At 35.0% G+C, this 24,262-nt stretch overlaps 1 protein-coding gene and 1 long non-coding RNA gene across 2 annotated transcripts in view; one reads left to right on the top strand and one right to left on the bottom strand.

The window, feature by feature from the left end:
• The window catches only part of LOC126819777 (cAMP-specific 3',5'-cyclic phosphodiesterase 4D), a 127,260-nt gene that overhangs the window by 61,702 nt on the left and 41,296 nt on the right, over positions 1-24,262 (bottom strand). Inside the window, exons 3-5 of the mRNA XM_050547999.2 lie at positions 21,477-21,586; positions 16,295-16,410; positions 15,570-15,663 (exon numbers count right to left, since the gene is read on the bottom strand). Of these exons, the coding sequence (XP_050403956.1) occupies positions 15,570-15,663; positions 16,295-16,410; positions 21,477-21,586 (320 nt within the window). The remainder of the gene's footprint in view (positions 1-15,569; positions 15,664-16,294; positions 16,411-21,476; positions 21,587-24,262) is intronic.
• On the top strand, positions 7,886-16,397 carry LOC126819800 (uncharacterized). Its single transcript, XR_007679762.2, has 3 exons — positions 7,886-8,041; positions 8,326-8,476; positions 16,273-16,397. It is a non-coding gene; the product is annotated as an uncharacterized LOC126819800 (long non-coding RNA).

Below are 24,262 nucleotides of genomic sequence, written 5' to 3'. Positions count from 1 at the left end.
AGATGGTATTCTGTTATCTTAACACAAGGTGCAATGATAAGATGGTATTCTATTATCTTAACACAGGGTGCAATGATAAGATGGTATTCTGTTAACACAGGGTGCAATGATAAGATGGTATTCTGTTATCTTAACACAGGTGGAATGATAAGATGGTATTCTGTTAACACAGGGTGCAATGATAAGATGGTATTCTGTTATCTTAACACAGGTGGAATGATGACATGGTATTCTGTAATCTTAACACATGGTTGAATGATCAGATGATATTCTGTAATCTTAACACACAACACAGTGGCTGTCAGCGGTGACTATTTACAGTTAATACCCTTTAGGATAAAAAAAACCCCTGAATCTATTTATCAACTACAACCAAATATATTAAACAAGAAACCACCAAATTAACCCTACTTTTAATTCATAAAATCTCTTGTTGAAAGTCAAGTAATATGAGATACCTGCTGATAATTACATGGGTTAAACCTTTCTCTGTAACATTTACGTCACTGATCAGCTTTTTTTTAAGATCAAAAAATTTAAAGTATTCATCAACTCCAACCAGATATATTAGAAAAGTTACCACAAAATTAACGTTATTTTCAAATTATAATACACAAAGGACTAACATTGCCATTCAACTCGGCTGTTGTCAGCGGTGATTATTTTCAGTTGTTTCCCTTTAAGATCCGAAAATTTAAACTATTCATCAACTACAACCAAATATATTAAAAAAAGAAACCACAAAATTAACCCTACTTTTAATTTATAAAATCTCTTGTTGAAAGCCAAGTTATAAGAGATACCTGCTGATAATTACGTAGGTTAAACCTTTGTTTAATACATTTACGTCACTGATTAGCTTTTTTTAGCTCAAGAAAACTTACAGACAATTGTAAACGTCAGGAAAATAGCTGATGTTAACCTAAAACGGAAATATCACGGGAGATTTGACATCTACCCGATGTACTCGACGAGTGATGTTAATTAAGCTTCTAAGAGCTCGCTTCTTGTGCATGCTGGCTATCAAAAGTTCTTTCATAGCATGATACAGAAAAACAATCTTGTGTGTCTTAATCATCTTAGCTCTTACAAATATGACTCGCTTCTATTTGCATTGTTCCGTCAACTCTATGCTTTGGTCATCTTAAGACTAACAAAGAGTATTTTTTTTATAGGATTTATCTCCTATATTGCTGGCTATCAAAAATTTCTTTCTCAGCATGAAAGAGAAAAGCACATCTTGTGGGTCTTAATCATCTACTCTTAGAAATATGACTATTTTCCTTTGGTAATTGTCCCCTTTACACAATACTTCTGTCGTATTCATTTCTATTGTTACCTGTGCAATGTACAGTGGAGATTTTTGTTTGGACAGTGGCATTTCTTTTACAATTACAACTGGTTTCCATTGGAAATGAGATGGAGTTTCAAATCATTTTCTGAGTAACATAAAGTAATTTTCATTTAAATCGAGAATTTCAAATTTTCTAAGAAAGTCAAAACATAATTATTTCTATGTCTTTTGCTCAATAGGTTATCAAATCACTATTATACGATCATGGGCATTATTTCCCACCCTTAAAAATCTATGACACAGGAAATAACAACACAATTACCTCCCCTGTTTTGCTATTGACAACATGGGGCAGCCATTATCCAACGTTGGAATTTGAAGTTAAAAATGATATTTTTGCCAATTTCTCAGCTGGCAATAGCGAATTATAGGATTATTCTTTAACAATGTAGGACTGTTTATGGATACCATCTATTTTAAGGCTTTATTTTAATACATTTTAAAAATATAACTTGAAAATTTGCAATTGCAACTTTAAATGGTTGCATGTGCAGTAGCGCTTCCACTTCAAAATTGTCACTGTAAGTCATTTCTGATAATGCACGAAAACTTAGCAAATTAAATTCATATGTCATGTGTTTTGTTTATGGTAGGGTATCGTGAATTCACATGTCTATACCACTTTGTCAGCATGGTGTACACAAAAAATTATATATTGGATTAAGAAATAAAATAATAGTATGGCTTATAGTAATTATTTATTAATGAAGTATTCCCTTTTGGCTATTTAAATAGATTTTATTATCAAAATTTCTTACTTGGTTAAAGACAAATAAAGCGAGTATTACCATTTGTTCTATAGAAAACACAATGACCTTGAAACACATGAGTTGTTACACGCTAAATTCGAAATGAAGATAAATATAGAATTATTCACGGCATATTTCTGATGTTTATCGGTTTTAGACCAGAATAACTAATGATAGACTACCTTCACAGCTAGCGTGACTAGCCCCCTCTGGAATAATGTCATGCATAATAACAGTAAACATCTGCACTATATTTTTGCGACACATGCATGCATTATCCATATTGCTAGATGCATTATCCATATTGCTAGATGCATTATCCATATTGCTACATACATTATCCATATTGCTAGATGCCTTAACAATATTGCTACATGCATTATTAGTATTGTTACATGAATTATCAATTTTGCTATAAAATAGCATTGGAATACGTAATTTTATTAATTATACAACTCTATAATATAAATCATGAGATTATGTGACTTCTATACGTGTGCATTATTCTGTACAACCTGTAGAATTTTATAGTTACATAGCAGAGGTCGATCGTAGCCATGTTTGAAAATTGGGTTTTGAAAAACACACTATTTTTCCGGCATGCAAAATGACCGATGGGTCAGACCTAGTTCCAGTCATTTTGCGTTGCCCCCAGTCTTGACCGGCATATACAGCCGACATGGAACCCAGGATGTACAGTATGCAGTGGAGAATTTTGCCCAGACAGGAGCATTATTCTTCTTTGATTTCTTACTACCACATGTACATGAGTGGGCTTTTATATGAGAGGGAGCGAGAGAGAGAAATGGGGTTTAACGTCCACTCAACAAAAACTAGGTCATTTCGGGACTAACACATGGTTCAATTTTATTTCAATAATTCGCTTGCACGTAGGGTTCATTAGCAGTGGGAGGTAACCGGAGGACCCAGAGAAAACCCAGGAGGTTGGACAGGTGACCCTACTCCTTGTCACGTACAACCGGGGAATCGAAACCCCGCCAGTTGACTCAATGACAGACCTTATAATACAGCGCGCACGTGCTAACCATTCGGTCATCTAAGCCCTCACTTTTATATGAGGAAGTCACAGACACCATGACCATATTATTACAGATTTGTCAAGGATATCAATTTATATTTTTTCATTACAACACCAATGACAGGTTAATAATTCTAAGAGTTACTAAAGAACACCTAAGGTGAAATTTTTCTTTCAGTATTAGCCTACTTTTTGCTACTTCCTTAACCTCAAAGAGAAAACATATTTTCTGTGGGTGTTTTTTAGATGGTAACTAATGGAAAATTTAGTTGGAAATATTTCTAATGTCATTATTGTGCGTTGTCATGACATGATGAAAAGTCAGATTATATACATACATATATAAAGAGATTAACGTAGATCAAGTACTTCTATGTTTACGGAAGATAAATACATGAAAATAATTCAAAAATATGTCCAGTTAAAAATATCAACCAGTTTTACGTCTGGGGTTTAATGTCCACTCGACACAAACTAGGTCATTTAGGGACTAACATATGGTTAATTTTATTTCAATAATTCGCTTGCGCATAGGGGTCTTTAGCAGTGGGAGGGAACCAGAGAACCCGGAGAAAACACACAAGGTTGGATAGGCAACCCTACTCCTTGTCACGAACAACCGTGGAATCGAAACCAGGCCAGTTGACTCAATGACAGACCTTATGATAGAGCACGCACGTGCTAACCATTCGGCCATCCAACCCCCCATCAAATCATAAGCTGGATGAATGGAATGACTGAAATGGGGTTTAAGGTCCTAGTCCTACTGTTCGTCTCTGACTGGGCTAAGGATACCATAAGCTAGCTGTCTTCTCTTAATTCAGTGTCTTCAGATGAAATAATGCATACATATACCTGCCAGTTCATTACATAACATCGTAGGTCAGAAATGTCAACATTTCAGGCTACAAACTGGGATCTAAAAGGCTCATCATATTTAAAAACATGTAAGTTCATTACACCATTTCACTGTGACCGGAGTTTTTTAGCGGAGGTAAAGTGTCGTCTAATGCATGCGCTTTAGATCATAAGGTCTGTCCTTGTATCAAGTGGATTGGTTTGAATACCAGGATTGTATATGCGACAATGAGTTAGGGTTACCTGCCTAGCCTCATCCTGTAAGCGGCAGTCTTATTTTCAAAATCTTCTCAACTAGTGAACAAGGAGTTAGGGTCACCTGCCTAGCCTCATCCTGTAAGCGGCAGTTTTATTTTCAAAATCTTCTTAGCTGTGATTAGCAGTACCCTTATTTTCTGCCTTAATCTGACAACATAATGATTCTATAATTTCAAATTGATACAAATATTACAAGGAAGTAATTAATATAAATCGTTTGATCTTATCAGGCTGTAGATTATTTGATTTAATCGTTTTAGAGATTTTATCTTATTTATGATATCAGAAGGAAGAATAGATATTGACCCAAGTATCTTATTTAATCGTAGCTAGTTTTACCTCCTACTTACAAGTTATTTATGTAACGCTGTTTGTGCGTCTGTTCCAAATCAAGACGTTTTTGTTACAAAACACAAAACATCTGGTTTAATAGGATTTCTCAATGCGTATTTTGTTTTCAAGAGAATTATATAAGGGTTTTGGAATATTTTGAATGGATGAAATAATAGATTACTAATTAATTTTCTTGTTACAAAAATAAATCAAGATTTTGTGTGGAAGATGATTTAAATCTTAATTATAAATATCAGGTTAATTATGTTTTTGAACGATGTTGAAATATCTTCCTTAAATGAAAACATAATTTATGCTTCAGATTTACAAATAAAATTGTCTGATTTTAAAATTTTAATTTTACTCTTCTACTAGTGGTCTCTATGGTTATTACTACTAGTGGTCTCTATGGTTATTACTGTGTCCATTTTTATTATAGGCTAATCTAATGGTAGGATGTGGTGATCCAGTGACCAGGTCCCACTGGTAACCAATCACTATTGGTCAAAAAGCTAGGTCACTGTGGCCATTTTATATCTAGGCTACTTGGTCACTATGGCCACCAGTTTACTGCGGACATTTTTGATCTAGGCTATGCTAATGCTAGTGTGTAATAATCAGGTCACCGTATTTTAAAAAGCCCAAAATGCTTACCACTGGCGGCACTGTCCTGCATATTCATTGACTTGATATGAGTCCTCCTGTACAGCAAAAAGTTTGTTTTGTATTAAGGGTTTGTAGCTAGTTGTCATATCTGGAGTGACTCTCCTGGACTATGCCTAAGGGAAGGGACGCCAGGGAACACCTCCAGAGAAAATTGGTAAAGTTCAAGGAAACTGTAAATAATCTATGTTACACATATAGGAGGAAGTGTGACGGTTGCGGGGGTAGAGAGGTTTATCAACTAAACATGCCATTTATTATGTTTTACGGTTGCGGAAGACAGAAGCTCATCAATAAAAGTGATGTGCTCGGCCATACATTCATCATTGAAGTTTGGGTGAAGTTTATTGGTTGCGAAGGAAGAGAAGTTTATCAACAAAAGGTTTCATGTATTCTTTTTATGGTTGCGGGGTTTGAGAGGTTTATCAACAACCGGTGTTGTTTATTATATTTACGGTTTGAGAAGACAGAGGCTTGTCAATAAAAGATCTTTGGGTGTTGGATTTTTTTTTGTGGTTTTTGTTAAAAAAAAAAGGTAGCTCCTTTTTACAAAAGGAACACTCAGTATATCTCTTGATGTCTTTTATATCAAAGACCTATACAAAGAGAAAGTTAATGCATCCATCATCACCTGATCCATTATGACAAGTTGTAGGCGTGAAGCCTCTATCAACCAACCTTCACCTCTCCAAAGATTTCTAGGGCTTACACAGCTCCTAATTTAGACCTAATTCATCATTCAACTGACAAGACCTGTATATCAATTTTTTTATGTAAATTTTAATACGGAGAAAAAAAGACGAGGTCATTTTGAAGTAACATAGTAATTTTCAATTCAATAATTCAATTCCGCCTAGGTGTCTTTAGCAGTGGCGAAGGAGGAAAAGAAAGAGAGACACACACCCACACACAGATAGAAGAGAGAGAGAGAGAGAAAGAGAGAGAGAGAGATGAAATGGGGATCAACATCCTACTGTTCTGTTCCTACTGGGCTAATGAAGAGTGGCATGGCTATGCAGTCTGCTACGGCCTACTCTTATATCAAATTCCAACTGCCAAGGGATGTTTTACGTGTATGCAAATGCATACCCAGGGGGTCACCCCATCCAAATAATTAGACAGTTGTCCTTGTCAAGCCCTGCAAATGCATACACAGGGGGTCACCCCATCCAAATGACTAGACAGACCTGCATACTGCACCCCTGACAAGTAGAAAACAAGCCGGAAAATCCTGATAAACTTTCGCGCAGGGATCGAATACGCAAACTCCACTCAACACAAACTGGGTCATTTTGGGACTAACATATTGCAATCCTTAGAAGTAGGAGGAAACCATAGAACATAGAGAAAGCCCACAAAGAGTCCATCCTCCTTGTTACATACTATTCTGGTTCTGGGATTAATTCCAAGTCATTTTACTCAGTGACACAAAGCAAAAGTCTTAGACCAATCAGAAACCCAACACCCACCCTGGATTTTATTTTTATTGCAAAATGCTGAATGTTGATGTTTCCTTGTTAGAACATCTTTAAATGTGTGTGAGAGAGAGAGAGAGAGACTACTCAACACAAATACATAGGAATCTTTACTGTTATTGATGTCATGCAAATGGCAGCATATCATAAATCTTTCAAGAAAATTGGCTGTCTATTTGCTTATCAAATGAAATGGGGTTTAATATCCTACTTTTCCAATTTATTTGCTTATCAAGTCTAGGCATGGGCATTGTTCAGGTGGTGAGTAAGTGGGTTTTTTTTATTTTTTTCACCTGGAATGTAAAATCTAGTGTCATCCAATCTAGAACTATATTTGTGACACCTTATTTGTCAAGAATGGAATATAAATTTGTCAGTTTATGTTAGAACATATTTAATCCTTGTCTCCCCAAATGTCTGACAACACTTGTTTTATGAGACCTTGATGGCTTTTTCTTGCTGCCTAATTAGCTAGTCATTCTGGCGGATGACATGTCATTAAAATACACACGTAACAAATCAACCCAACTAAAAATTTATTTTATACGTCTCTCTGTATGATCGTATGACCTAGAACATTTCAATTATTAAATGATGTAGTAAAATATCATCAAACCCCAAAAAATTATTTTGCAAATATTAAGAAAACTAAACAAAAATATTTATTTGATATTTCGAAAGAAAAAATAACTGTGAAAAGAAAAAGGACATTTATTTTGCAAATCTGAAAGCTACATTTAAGAAAAAAACAAAATTAGCAAGAAAAGTCAAAATAATATATCTTGTAAATATCAAAGTTACTCACGAGAGATTTATTATAGCAAATTAAGGTAGCAGGATTAAAAACAAACTTTTAAATGATGTATGGCATAAAAAATACACAAAAAAAGTTACATAAATCCTATGAAGTTGATCATTATTTTAAGAAATATGGAAGAACAGATTAGCTAGATGACCGTGAAAAGAGAAGACAATTTGTCTTGTAAATATCAAAGTTCACTTCAAAAGATTAATAAAAGGAGAATTAAGGGAGTATGGATAAAAACTTTCGAGCTGTGTAGAAAACAAATCTAGTTGATCCTCTAAGTACCTGTTAAGTTGATCAATATTTTAAAGGACATAGACCAGAAGGATAGTTACTCATGTAAAGAAAGAGAGAGAGAGAGAGAGAGAGAGAGATGGGATTTAACCTCCACTCGCCACAGTTTAGGTCATTTTAGGTCTACTAATATATTATGGTTCAATTTCTATTTCAAAATTCACCGGCATTCTACAAGGGCCATAACTCTAGAAGTAATTAATGGAAAGGGGGGTATGTATTTTAATTATTTCTCATAATGCTCATATTTTGATTAATGTTTTTTATTGTAATTTTGTTAAAGTCATTATTTGTTTTATTATCAATCAATGACATTTTAAATCATAAGTTGATTCTTGGATTGAGGCAGACAAAAAGAATGATGAAACCCTTGACTACCAGAATGTAAATAAGCTGTAACCACACCTTTATTACAGGTATGTCAAGAATCAAGATAAACACAAGGAATAAACACACAATAACATTAGATCTATTGTTTACCATTCCATTCATTGCAGGCAATTTGCCCATTAATAGATGAAATAACAATGGAGAGAGATAGAATGGAAGCGGGGAGAGTTTATTTTTAGGCCAACTGGGGAGGAAGATAATTCCCACACGCTGGGATAGACACTATAAGGGGATTTGGCAAAAAGGATTGGGTTTGGGGTAGGTAACTCTAATCTAATATTCCAGACAGGTCATACAGTACACCATTAATTTCCCCATTGACTTTAACGTAATTCTCGTGTGACGAGAATGGGGTTGAAGACTTTCTACCACAGTTGGAGCAACATATTGTGGCAACCTCTTGCTAAAAAGCGTATATGTAATTAAGTAAGTAAATTTATTTCATAAAAACGCCCGCGAGGAACAGCATACAATTACAAAAATGACATTAATACAATACAACAAATATACATGTAACAAAATAAACGAACATATATTATATAAAAATAGTTATAAGTTATATATACTAGCAAGTTGAAGTCGATTAAATAGCAAGGGGGATAATTAGCATGTGCTTCCTTTAGGACTCTGCCAGACTGTTGTGGACGATTGTCTGAATCATGGACATTTGTAACATTTACTTCAATCAAGATAGACCAATTTTATGCATGGGAATGGAAACTTAATAACGGACCTAATCTCCAAAACTAGATGCCAAGATCAAAGACCATAGCACTGCTTGAATATATTCTTCTACTGAAAATATTGTGAACAAAACATTTGGAGACAAATAAATAAAAATTAATTTTTGACTAAAGGAAAGGGTTGAGAAATTAATTCGACTTATTATGAAATATCCTATGACAGATGAGTTTCTCAGAGTGATGATATACACTGACCCCCTGGCCAAGGACATTAAATAGAGTAGTAATATTCACATTTTCTTGGCTTTAAATTATGTTTCAAAACAGAGGAAGATTGAGTTTTAAAACAATTCCCACAATCTAGGTCATTTTGAGACTAACATATATAGTACATAGTGGGAGGAAATGAAATGGCGTTTTAACATCTTACTGTTCTGCTCCTATACTGGGCTAATGAAGATGGACATAGGCCCTGCAGTGTGCTATGAAGGAAATTTTGCCCGGGCAGCGGCATTATGGCCTGCTCTTATATCGAATTCCAACTGCCATGGGATCTTTTACGTGTACAGCAATGTATACACGGGACCTCGGTTTTTCATCTCATCCGAATGACTAGACAGTTGTCCTTGTCAGGCCCTCCATCCTGCACCACTGACAAGGGCAAACCATGTCGGAAAATCACGTTGAACTTTCTCGGCCATTGCAGGGATTGAACACGCGATTTCCAGGCTAGCGAGCCAACGTCTTACCCACTTAGTCACCGTGGCTGCCATAGTGGGAGGAAAGCTAAGGATCCAGAGAGAATGCATAAGGTTATAGACAAGCACATCTAGTCCATGTCACATACAAGGTTATAGACAAGCACATCTAATCCATGTCACATACAAGGTTATAGACAAGCACATCTAGTCCATGTCACATACAAGATAGGCATCAAAAGGACAACAAAGCATATCTAACATATGTTGAACCATTTGTACATTCAACCTTTCATTTTAAAAACATTATTGGAATTAGATAAATAAGCATGAATTCCTATCTTAGAAGCAAAAGATAAATCATGAATGCCAAAAAAAAAATACAGTAGCTGTATGAACTACTCAGTTAAGACATGGTATCAGATGATTTAGAAATAATATGCATACCCTACCTTGTGGACCAATGCCTGTCATTAAAAAAGTAAAACATGGCATTCGGTGTGTAAACTTAATTAGATAGTCCATCTCACCGATTACAAATAACTATAGGATTGGCATGACCTTAATATTTGAGCACTGACGAAATCCAGAACAACAAGAGCATCAGGAGTCCCCTCTTCCACTAATTGTGTGATAAACAGGTTTCAAAAACAATGGCCTGACCTGACCTCTTAATTTAGGGTCAACCTGAATATTTTGTCCAGAGATGAAATCCAGATCTGTTAAGAGGGTGGAGCAATTTTGTTTCCCTTTCAGCACTAATACTTGTGGTGACAAGTGAGTTTTAAAAACTGACCTCTAACCAAATGTTAAGTCATCAACATGCCACAAAGTATACACAAACATATTAATTGCAAACTTTTCATTCATAAAGGAAACAAGCTGACTGAAAAGATGACAATGACAAACCAGCTTCCGTTCAAAAACAAATCCCTCAACAGCGGTGTGTAGAGAGAGGTCCACTGCGGCCCAGACAACCATTATAGAGGGGCATACAGTCAAGGAGTGAAAAATAAAATTTGGGAATTTTGAAAAATACGGCATTATCAGAGATTAGATAAAGAGTTGACAGTTCTCGCTATAATAGTTAAAAAATAGATAACGTAAAGATAATTTAATATGCTGAAAATTCAAATTACGCCACTCTGAACCAAGATATTAGCAATTGAATTTTAGGACTAGCCTCGATCATCATTACTAAAGTCGGTACGATAAAAAACAAAGTCTCGATTATCCATTTTGACGTTAAATCATCCTTCACAAAATATATTCAAATCCAGTAAATATCAGAGGCTAGAGATGGCATCAAAAGTTGTTTATGGTCTGGATAATTTAATTAATAATTTAGATAACATTTCAGACCTAAAGAAAGATCAGCAATAGGCAGATTCAGCTCTTGCATAATGTATGTTTAATGTATGTACTATCTACCCTACTTAATTTGAATAAAAAGTATATTTCATATGTTTTAAGAAATTTAAAATGACACCCAGTACTTGACAATATGCTTCAGTCATGTGAGCATACAATCAAAACCTCTCAACACCACTGTCCCTCAAAATATATTCCACCATTTTATTTACCTGTTGATGAATTTTGACAAATAGAAGATAGAAATAGCCACTGTTTTTTTTGGTTGTTTTTTTTTTTTTTAACTCATTTTTTATAAAACTAATTTTCTAAATTTTCTTCAAAACAAGAATCTATTTCTTGTTTTATATAAATATATATTACATTATAAAAGATATCAAAACAAGAATCTGTTTCTTGGATTAATTGTCATAATAATATATTGTCATAACAAAATTTTCTAGGTGAGGAAAACAGATTAGTTTTTTGTTTGCTAATTAAATCAGGTGGTATGTCACAGTTTTGACTTGTATATCCGTTTACAAAAATGTGATTATACAGGTAATAAAATACTTCAGTCATGTGATAATTTTATATTCCGATTTTAGTTTACATGCACGGAGAGTGGAAGCTGACAAACCCAAGGCACCATAATTTAATATTCCATCTTTAGTTTATGTGCACTGTGAGTGGTAGAATTTCAAATCAATGTCATGTCATGATTTAATATTCCGACTTTAGTTTACCTGCACGACTTTAGTTTACGTGAACTGTGAGTGGTAGAATTTCAAACCGATATCATGTGATGATTTAATATTCCGATTTTAGTTTACCTGCACAACTTTAGTTTACGTGCACTGTGAGTGGTAGAATTTCAAATCGATGTCATGTGATGATTTAATATTCCGACTTTAGTTTACCTGCACGACTTTAGTTTACGTGCACTGTGAGTGGTAGAATTTCAAACCGATATCATGTGATGATTTAATATTCCGATTTTAGTTTACCTGCAGGACTTTAGTTTACGTGCACTGTGATTGGTAGAATTTCAAACCGATGTCATGTGATGATTTAATATTCCGACATTAGTTTACCTGCACGACTTTAGTTTACGTGCACTGTGAGTGGTAGAATTTCAAACTGATGTCATGTGTTGATTTAATATTCCGACTTTAGCTAGTTTACCTGCACGACTTTAGTTTACCTGCACTGTGAGTGGTAGAATTTCAAACTGATATCATGTGATGAATTAATATTCCGACTTTAGTTTACCAGCACCGTGAGTGAAAATTTCAAACCGATGTCATGTAATGATTTAATATTCCGACTTTAGTTTACCTGCACGACTTTAGTTTACATGCACTGTGAGTGGTAGAATTTCAAACTGATATCATGTGATGAATTAATATTCCGTCTTTAGTTTACCTGCACTGTGAGTGGAAGAATTTCAAACTGATGTCATGTGTTGACTGAATTTTCCAATTTTAGTTTACATGCACATACTATGAGTGGAAGAATTTCAAACCGATGTCATGTGATGATTTAATATTCCGATTTTATTTTACACGTACCCAGAGAGGAAGAATCTTAAACCAAAGTTTTTAATTCTAGTTTATAGTACTGGCTTGGGCTTAAAGTCCAATCAACAAAAACTAAGTTATTTCAGGACTAACCTATGGTTTATAATTCCCTGGCACATAGGGGTCTTTAGCAGAGGGAGGAAACTGGACCAAAAATGGAAGACTATTCGGCTGTCTGATTAATCTATCAAACCCAGCCATGTCCGATCTTCACACTGAATGAGAAGATATTATATCATGATCATTTACAAACTAATTGAATCTTGCAAATCTCTATTTTTATCTTTCTCAATAAACTTGACCGACGGACTGATGACAAATAAATCTGCTCTGTTTGCTCAAACCAATGAATGGCGGTATGACGCACCCCAAATTAGGGTGGTCGTTTATTAAAGGAATATAATTAACTATTAATTATAACATCAAAATTTACAAAAATGAAATAGACATAATTAAAATAAATTCACCAAATGATGTTTTTTGAGTGAAGGTGTAGCGGCCCAAAAAACCGCCATAGACGAAGTAATAGAATAAACTATAGGCAAACTGGATGCCGAGAAAAAACAAACCGCTCACACGCTTCGAAGTTTTTCCAAGAAGGGAGTCACGTGGTGGCTGTTCACATGACATGTTTAAAGACAGCTTAAAGCTGCATGCTCATATAAAAATTCGTCTTTGGCAAGACGTTGTATTTCGTTTGAAAACTCCAATTAATAAATAGGTTGTCTACCAATATAACGTTTGTTTACAGGAAGTAAGGTTATCAAGAGATAAACAATGGATATCCTATTCAAGAATATTGAAAATACCAAAGCTTAAACACTTTGAAATTGTACATTAATATACATATTCATCATTTAGTACGATTAAAAGTTGATTAATGACGACAATTTATTCTGGCTTGCAGAGACTTATAGATTTATAAACAATATTGCAAGTACCAGAGCTTAAACTGAGAGAGAGAGAGAGAGAGAGAGAGAGAGAGAGGGAGGGTTTAACTCCACTCCACACAAACTAGGTCATTTTGGGACTAACATATGGTTCAATTTTATTTCAATAATTCTCTTGAGCGTACGGGTGTTTAGCAGTGGGAGGAAACGAGGTTGACAGGCAACCCTACACCTTGTCGCATACAACTGGGGAATCGAAATCTCAATGACAGACCTTATGATACAACGGGCATGCGCTAAGCATTCGGCCATCCAACCCCCCTTAATCTGTTAGAAATTATAAATTGATATACATATTCAACACTTATGATTAAAAACTGATTAATGACAAATGATTCTGGTTTGCGTAGACTTATGGCCGCTTAAAACATATTAAAGACACGCCTAGGTTTAACATTATTTTCATAAATAAAACAGAAATATAAAATGTTATGTCAAAAATGGGTAAACATTAAAAACATTAATTTCTTCATCTTATAAAGGACCTTCAAAATCTGACCTGGTTTTTTAAATGACATAGATAATAGATATAAATGCGCAAAACTATTGCTCAAAAACTTGTCAACAAATTTAATTTTATGTCATAAAACTGTAAGCATTGAATATTTTACACCCAATTTAAATGATGCAATTTAAAAAAATTTCGAAAGAAAATTGACATCAATCTTTTCCCTTTCAAAAAAACACCCACCTGCTTCAAAACCGAAATTTGTCAACAAAATAAAATTAACGATTACAACCACCAACAACAAATTTTTAATGACGCACATTTAAGAAACTAGATCTTAGAAAAACAAGATAGTTTCTACGCCTTCACCGAGAAAACGCACATAATATTGACTTAGATGAAGCCATTACAAATGAAGACAGTAGCCTGATTTCTTCCCCTTATTTAATAAATTAAGTTCATCAAGATGTATGCGACCATAACATCACAGAATTAGAAACATCTTGTCGAACAAGTTTATGAAAACTGTCATAACTTCATATTTTCTATACAATTATTAAACCAGAAATAATTGCCTTACTTGGACTAATATATTAGAACGTGACAGATGAAGACCCAAATAGGACATTAATTCTTTGTATAATGAATTACCTGAACGTCAATTTTACGTTTTTCCAGTTTTTTCTTGAAGATACTTGTTTAAAGAACCTGTAAATTCAGCTTTAAGGCAATAGATAAGTAGCGTTATACGTTATTAAATGGATTATGGGTGTTTAAATGCAATAAAGTCTTGTCTTGTCTAACCGATGAACATTCCAGTGTATATTAGAGTATTTTACAGTATATATTTTAATTACTCCCTGTATATCCAATATCTTTCAGGGTACATTCAAATATATATATATCCAGGATATATTGCGGTTTCTCTCAATGTATATTATACAAAGGGATTTGACACAACAGTTATAGAGCATGATTTGTGACCAAATGGTTGTAACTTTGGGACTCGAAGCTCTTGAATAGATGATGATGAGTTAGTTGTATTTTACGTCCGCTTCCACCGAGGTGATATCTTGAATAGAACACACTTCATCTCTATATTCAGACCTACTCAGCTGTAAAATGGATACCAATGTATATTATAGTATCTCCCAGAGTATATTTGAGTTACACCCTCTGCATATATTAGCGCACCAGCGAGTGTATATATGGGTATCTCCCAGTTTATATTAGAGTATCTCCCAGTGTATATTAGGGTATCTGCCACTGTATATTGGAGTGTATATTAGTGCATCTGCCCGTGTATATTAGAGTTACACCCAGTGTATATTAAAGTACCTCCCAGTGTATATTAGAGTTATACCCAATGTATATTAAAGTACCTCCCTATGTATATATCAGAGTATCCAGAGTGTATATTAGAATATCTTTCAATGTGTATTGGAATTATACTCCCTGTGTATATTAGAGTTACTTCCAGTGTATATTAGAGTATATTAGTAGGATTTGTCACCAAATCGTTGCTGGTTCGAGACTTGAATCATGTATCATGTCGAACTTGAATAAAGCACACTTCATTCCTGTATTCCAATCTACCCAGTTGTAAATGGATATATGTATAAGAGAATAAAAGTAAACTTACCTAGATATGTACTGCATATATACTCTGCTATCTGATTTCCTGATTTACTCGATTCTGCAAAATGACTCAATTCTCTGTTTAACATCCGTTTAAACTAAAAAGAAAGAATAAATTTAATAATTTAATGAGTTTTCAAATTTCTCAAAACAGAAAATCTGCCAAATCAATATAGTCCCTTTCTCGATTTCTTTAAAAAAAATCAGCTGATTTCATTTCACAAATATTGTTAATTATTTCCCATAGGAAACTCCAAAAAATATCCAAATTCTATTCAGTTCTGTTTTAATTAACACCGAATATACAAAAATGCCAGTTTAAATAGCACTAAACTATTATTGGAATTCAACAGGTATGTGTGTACTATTAACCAAGAATGATGTAATTGCAGCCATCTTGGAATTGTGACATCCGATCAAGAATTGATGCACAATTGTCCAAGATACAAGCTTCCTAAATTTCATCCCGTTTTGGGACATATCAAAAATCGAAGACTGGCAATTGATACATAATTGTCCAAGATGTCGATTGTACATAGAAATTGGCACACTACACAATTGTCCAAAATGTCGAATGTACATAGAAATTGCTGAGTCTTAGGCTTCGAACAACAACGACAAAAATGATAAGTAGGGCTTGCAACCAGTTCCTGGTCCAAAAAATGTTTGTTGAGCACCACTCAAACCTCAATATTTTTTTTTAACAGGTAAAACCATTGAGAAACTTACCTTACTAGATGCCATATCACTAACAGACCGGTGTGTTTGTATCGTCTCAAGCTGATCCAAGCACCAATCAAGTTCTTCAAGAGTTTCCATCGCTAGTTTATGGTAATTAAGTTCTTCTGAAATATGAATCCATGAAATGTGAAATCTGAATAAAATTTCAAATTCTTTCCATGTCTTATTAATCCTAGAAAAAATGGTGAAAGGTCTGTCTTATAATATTGGGGTCTGTGGTCATGGAAATGTGTACACAGGACGCCTGTTTTTTGTCCCATCCAAACAACTATGAAGTTAGTCATTTAGACAGCAGGTTTAGAAACTGAGGTCCTCCATTACACATTAGCATATAACTGAACCTGTAAGACATTGAAAATAGTTCGTGGATACATCTGTCATACCCAAAATCTCTTGGTTTGTGAGTCATTGACAGACCTTATGATCTAAAAAAAACAACTGATATCACTTCTAATTGTAATTGGTGAATTGTGTGTGGCCTACTTAACTTAATTAAATATTCATAACAATTCAACTCCTAATTTATCAAACTTATATTTGCAAAGAATTTAACATCCCTCCAATAATGATCATGGGGTTGTCGACTGGTCCAACACATGCACTTTTGATCCCAAGGTTTTGTCTCGACAAGGAGTAAGGTTGCCTGCTTAACCTTGTTGTTTTTTCTGGGTCCTCAGGTTTCCTTCTACTGCCCTAGTATGTGCAAACGAATTATTGAAATAAACTTCTAATGTATGTAAGTCCCAAAATAACCTAGTTTGTGTCGAGTGGACGTTAAGTCCCATCTTTCTTTTTTCTCCGCAGGTTTGTCTTTTTTGTTTTGTTTTGTGTGTAGTGCAGTTGTCCTGCACTTAATATTAAAACACATGGTACCAAGTCTTACTTATCTGGGACATTCTAAAACTATTTTATTGTAGTCTAAAAAAAAATTTTACCAAATGAACTTGGGTCTACATAACTTCGTGAAAGAAAATGTTCTAATCTGATAATGATTATTTTAATTGTGTCAGTGACGTCAACTATATATATTATAAGATAGGCCATTTCATATCCCATGACTATTTAATCTTGTTTATAACAAATCCATGGCACCACATGACATGAAATTCACAAGAGAAATTGAAAACTGCGGCCCCCTTTATTGATATTAAAGATAAGATGTAGGTCTATGATAACAAGATCAAAGTCATAACAAATTTGATATAATTGATTTTGTTAACAAATGACATGAAATATTGTTAACAACAGAAAGAGAAATGAGGTTTAATGTTCACTCCAGAGAAACTAAGTCATTTCAAGACTAACATAAGTTTCTGGGGGATCACGTTGGCTAAGTGGGTAAGACGCTGGCTCGCTATGACAGCTGTCTAGTCGTCTGGATGGGATGAAAAACCGAGGTCCCGTGTACACATTAGCATGCATGTAAAAGATCACTTGACAGTTGGAATTTGATATAAGAGTAGGCCGTTGTGCCGCTGTCAGGGCAAAATTTCCCTCATAGAACAGTAGGACGTTAAACCCCATTTCATTTCACTTCAACATATCGTTCCATAACATTTCAATAATTCACTTGTGGGTAGGGGTCTTTAGCTATGTGGGAGAAAAACGACAAGGTTGGACAGGCCACCCTACTCCTTATCACGTACAAGTGTAGGGAATCGAAACCAAGCCACTTGACTCAATGAAAATCCTTATGATTTAAAGCGAACATGTTACACCATTAGGTCACCCAACCCCCCATATTGTTAACAAACAATTGATATGAAATGAAATGTGGTTTATAACGTCCAACTTTTCTGCTCCAACATAACTAATGCAGACGGGGTACACAATGTAGTGTACTATCAGGGAAATTTGGACCAGACAGCGGTACTACGGCCTACTCTTATTCCAACTGTCAAGGGTTATTTTACGGGCATGCCAGTGTTTCCATGGAATCTCTTTTTTCGTCCCATATGAATGACTAGACGCTGTTCCTTGCCAAGCCTTCCATCATGTGCCACTGACATGAAGAAACTACAGTCGAAAATCCAGAGGAATTTTCTCGGTCAAAACAACGAGAGAACCTGTGGCCTCCAGGTTTAAGACATTTTATTTCTAGCACTGCCAAGCCTTCCATCATGTGCCACTGACATTGGGAAACTACACCCGAAAATCCAGATGAGCTTTCTCAGTCAACACCAAGAGAGAACCTGAGGCCTCCAGGTATAAGACATTTTATTTCTAGCACTTGCCAAGCCTTCGATCATGTGCAACTGACATGGGGAAACTACACCCGAAAATCCAGATGAGCTTTCTCAGTCAACACCAAGAGAGAACCTAAGGCCTCCAGGTATAAGACATTTTATTTCTAGCTCTTATGGTAAAATATATAACTCACTTTAGTAAAATTTATATTACTTATTTGAGTAATTCGTAATTTGAATAAAACTAAGCATAAATATAATGGCCAACATTTCATTGGCTTGTATTTCAAAATATTTTAATTGTAGATTTTGTGAATAAGAAAGGTCCCTGGGCAAGGTTCTAATATTTAGAAAAAAAACCCCAAAACATTTAGTTTTGATTTCAATACGGAATGGAAAAGGAAGAATTAAAATATTTTCATAGTAATAGATATGATATCTGCTTCAAGATAAAGTTCATGGACACCATGTTTTGTAAAATCAATACAGTTTTATTTTTGTTTTTCACTTAATAGATTTGACATTTTCATAAAAAGATCTTGGTTCGATAATACACTATATCAACACACGTCGATAAAGTAAAACCAGCAGTTGCCAGGCAGAATACGCCCACATTTTCGAGAGATGGATAGAGAACAAGCTAATAAGAAAGTGATTTTTCCTACAATCAAAGGCCATAATTCAGGAAATTACAATTCGATATGCGCAAATATCGAAAGGAACCGAAATCTTTGGGTTATAAACTTACATTTCAAGTTTCAACAAAATCGGATAAAAATTGTGACCTGTATAGGGTCCACAACCTTGATATACCATATTTTTAAGCTATTTGAGACCGAGGGGCGTCCATTTTGTCTGTCAGTTTTGGGCCGATTTTTGCAAAATTCAAACTTAGCCTTCCTTAGGGTGTAACGGTGATATAATAATACGGTTTTTTAAATCGGATAAAAATTATGACCTCTATAGGGTCCACAAGCTAAAAACGCGATTTTTCGTACAATCAGGGGGCATAATTCAGGAAGTTATGGTCCGATATGCGCGAATATCGAAAGGAACCGAGATCTTTGGGTTATAAACTTACATTTCATGATTCAACAAAATCGGATAAAAATTGTGACCTCTATAGGGTCCACAAGCCAAAAATGTGATTTTTCGTACAAACAGGGGCCATAATCCATGAAGTTTCGATCCGATACAAGCCAATATCGAAAGCAGCCGAGATCTTTTGGAGATACACCTATATTTCAAGTTTCGTTAAAATCGGATAAGAATTGTGACCTGTAGAGTGTCCACAAACAAATTGTGGACGGACGGACGGACCGACGGACAGGGGCGACGGCATAATACGTCCACATGAAAATGTGGGCGTATAAAAACAAACTTGGCAAAGCCTCATTTTTTTACTTTATCAATTTGTGTTGATATTTTTTTATATCAAAAAAGACTCATAGGAGATTCTCTATATACATATTGTGACATAAGCTTTTTCTTTTTTGTCCAATTTTTGCAACGAAGAAGCATGCTAAGTTTTATGTTGATGGAGCCTTAGGTTTTATTCAATAAGCGTCATCCCCAAGAAGAATTTAGTTTCGAAATAAAACAGAGTTATTCCCCTTTAGTTTTCAACCTAGAACATTCATCTTTCGTTCATTGTGTTGAAATTTGGTTTTAGTGGTTAGAGGGAAATAACTCTGTTATTATTGTTACTATATTTTATTGGGTTCAGACTGGTGCTGCTATCCATACTGACTGCACAGTTAAACCCCTGACAATTCTTGGTCAATAACATATTTGACATAATACGGTACATTTATCTTAGGGTATGCTCGATTGTCAGTTCAGAACGTTCTGAACTGACAGAATTGCAATCGAGTGCGATACAGAATTCAGTCCCGTGGTGGTTTGAGTCAAATAGTAAAGCAATAAAACACAAAATGTTTCAGCTGTCATCAGTCCATTTTTTAAGGCTAAAATCTGATTGGTAGGTCAGAGATCTTCTCTCTCAAAATAGCTCAGAATGGTCATTTAGAGGGTTAAAATTTCAAAATTTTCGCAGGGGTAGTATCCCGGAGAGGAACCACCCCCATACCCCCAATTTGCCCCTGCAGTCGCAAAATCTTAAAAAATGGCCTGGCTGTCATGGTCAGTTAAAATTTTTTCTTATGCTGTCGGAACATGTATTGTAGCCCGAACTCATCCTATTTACTTGAGAGAAATTAATTCCGAAACGGTTAATCAGGCATTCCCCACAGAAAATGGCACATCTATTTAGTCTTGAAGTTGGTATGTTAATTTTAAGAAAAGAATGTTTAAAAGTAAGGTCATTTTTGATGACAAACATGCTGGAAACATGTTTTGTGGCTCAGGGAGTAGGGCATTGGCTTAATAAACAGAAGGTCCTGGGTTTGAGAAAGTTTCTCAAGACTTTTCCAAGAAGTTTCTCCTTGTCATAGTGCAAGACGGAGGGCCAGGCAAGGTACACAAAAAACACAAGGAACAGTGTCTAGTCATTTGGACTGGGCTAATGAAGATGGGAATACGCCATACAGTGTGCTATTAGGGACATTTTGTCTGGACAGCGGCACTATGGCCTACTCTTATATCGAATTCCAACTGCCATAATAGAATCCTTGACAGTGTATGCTTGTCTTCATTAAGCCAGTAAGGGGCAGAAAATTATGACGTTAAAATCAATTTCATTTCATTTCCCCACCATCATTGAAACCAGCATATTGTAAAAATCTATAACACATACTTCTATAAATGGAAAACGTTTACTAATATATGTGGGCAACGTTTAAAAGAATATTTTCTCATCTTTAAATCGTCATCCAGATAAATAAGTAGCTGTTTTCCGTAAGTATGTGTTGTACTTTATTGCGCTATGCCTCTAAAAGATTATGGCAAGTTGTAGTCACAATTTCCATGCCATAAAAGAGTGATAATCTCAGCACCTGAAAATAAACATAAAGCAGCAGACATACCTGATGTTTTGTTTCCTCCAGGGGAGAGATTCTGCATATTTTGACGCTGTGGAGACTGTGGTTGTGGTGCTGGAACATGGCTGGCATGCTGACCTGAACCTCTACGAGTTCTGAAAATAAATAAGACATTTTGATAAAAATCCTGAAGTTCTAAACATATATAAAACAAGTAAAAGCAAGTTTAAATAGACTGCAGGTATTTTTGCATTGAAATGTTCTTGTTAATAATGAACACTCAAGGGAGATTACTTGACAAATATTAAAGTTTCTTCACATCTTAAAGAAACATTATGGAGAGAGAGAGAGAGAGAGAGAAAATAGTTCATTTCGGGACTGATACATGGTTCAATTTTATTACAATAATTCGGTTGCGCGTAGGGGTCTTTAGTCGTGCAAGGAAAGTGGAGGTTGGACAGGCAACCCGACCCTACTCCTTGTCACGTACAACCAGGGATTCGAAACCACGCCAGTTGACACAATGACAGACCTTATGATACAGCACACACATGCTAACCATTTGGCCATCCAACCCTCTGAAACATTATGTAAGAGCTAAATCTGCATAATGTTATATAAATTATTTAGACATTTATGCACATCACAACCCCATAATCAAGTCTCTAGACTGCCAATTGAAGGCCGAAAAGTGAGAGTTCTTTTGGCAATGGTACTTAACAATCGACACAATTTAGGCTATCCAATGTCAAAATTTCAAACATTCAGAACTTCACTCTGAATAAAGTAATTTGACTGAAATTTCCAATGTATTCATTTTTCGTTATCTATTTTTGATTGTCATCGCAAGAATAGACAGTGCTTGATCTAAATCTTACATAATGCACCTTTAATATGTGTGTTTATAAGAATACCCTTGTCATCGTTAATAACATGTTGGGAAATACTCATTGCTAGTACATTTGGATGTTGGGTGTTAGAGTGATCAATATTCATACAAATATTGCATTACTAGTAGCTATGTAATTGTTATAGATGTTCATGTATTATCATCTTATTATAAAAGATATCTTCATATTATAAAAGATATCTTCATATTATAAAAGATATTATCTTATTATAAAAGATATTGGGAAATACTCATTGCTAGTACATATGGATGGTGGGTGTGAGTGGTCAGTATTCATTTAAATATAGTATTACCAGTAGCTATGTAATTGTTATATAGATGTTCATGTATTTACTGTCAATAACTATTATCTTACAGGAAAATAGTCTTTATATATAGCTATAGATGTACATGAGATGGGATGGGGCTATATTCATGTAAATATAGTATTACAAGTAATTATATAACTGTTATATGTTATATATATATATATGTGTTCATGTATGTCAGATGTTGGCTCGCCATCCTGGAGATTGTGTGCTTGATCCATGTGTTGACCAAGAAAGTTCATCAGGATTTTCCAGCATGGTTCCCCCTTGTCAGTGATGCAGGATTGAGGTCCTTTCAACGGACGATATATAGTCGTTCGGATAGGACAAAAAAAACGTCCCATGTAAATACTCGCGTGCATGTAAAAGAACCCTTTACAGTTAGGATTTGATATAATAAAAGTAGGTTGCAGCGCTGCTGTCCGGGCAAAATTTCCCTCATAGCACACTGTATGGCGTATGCCCAGCTTCATTAGCCCAGTCGGTGCAGAACACTAGGACGATCAAACTCCATGTTATTTCATTTCTGTTAGTAAATGTTATATATATGTTCATGTAATTACTGTCATGTTCGTATATGTATGCTGCCACCTAACAAGGTGTTTACACACTATAAATTTATTATCTTATCTTATCAATGTTAAGCCACTTATTAGCTTTATTCCGTAAAGTGGTTGAATCATCGTCCAAGCCCAGGTCGTATGAAAAACGAATTAAGAAATTGTAAGCTTTACGATAATTGGTCTAAGATAAGAGCCAATCAGCTTTTATCACTAAACATGATAAAAGCTACCCTTTTTTTGTTACGATAATAATCCGTTCGATCAGTTCGCGTAAAAGATAAACTCCGTCAAGCATCATATCACCATCCTGTCAGTCAATCCTCTTCAATCAGCCCATGGTCGACAAAATCAATACGTAAATTTCTATACTCTCTAACCCAAACTATTGATATTTAATCGCTACGGTAACAAAACGACACCAGTAAGCGATGTTCTTCAATGCTAAAGTGCGGAATAGTTATTGATTTTCCTGAGAGTTTCTTTCACTCAGTCGACGTCCGTTGACGACAGTTGCTGTATAAATGACGCGGACTGACGTCAAAGCCGTAAGGTTAATGCCGTTATTTTATGCGTGAAACCAAAAGAAAGAATTTGAGAATACATTAAAGAGATAGAATTTATAGCCAGTAGTCCTTTTCAACAGGTCATAATCTAAATGGCTTATCATAATTGGCTTTATATATAGTCCCTTTCAACCTGGCAATTATTGATGAGTGGTGTTTTTTCTCTCACAGGAACCAGCCAGCTAGAAATATTATTCATTCCCAGGACTAATATCAATCTAGAACATCCAGAATTATTGACTTTATGCCTCCGTCATCCAGTCTCTTTGTCAGGAATCAGATTTTTAGGAGTAATAGGCTGTGTTAATTCCCCTGTTGTTAATTTGATATTTATTACTTATGACAGAAGCAGATTGACCTATATCTGCTCTTGTTACTAAAACCCTTTATCCAATCACATCCAAGAATAGATAGAAACATGGCACACTTTTTTTTCCTAGCATAAAGTGGGGCAAAACTGATTTACAGATTGGGGAATAACGCAACA

This window comes from Patella vulgata, chromosome 4 (genome assembly GCF_932274485.2).
Source record: "Patella vulgata chromosome 4, xgPatVulg1.2, whole genome shotgun sequence".
Taxonomy (NCBI): Eukaryota; Metazoa; Mollusca; class Gastropoda; family Patellidae; genus Patella; species Patella vulgata.
Note: the sequence above shows the minus strand (reverse complement) of the source record. Positions and strands in the feature narration are given on the sequence as shown.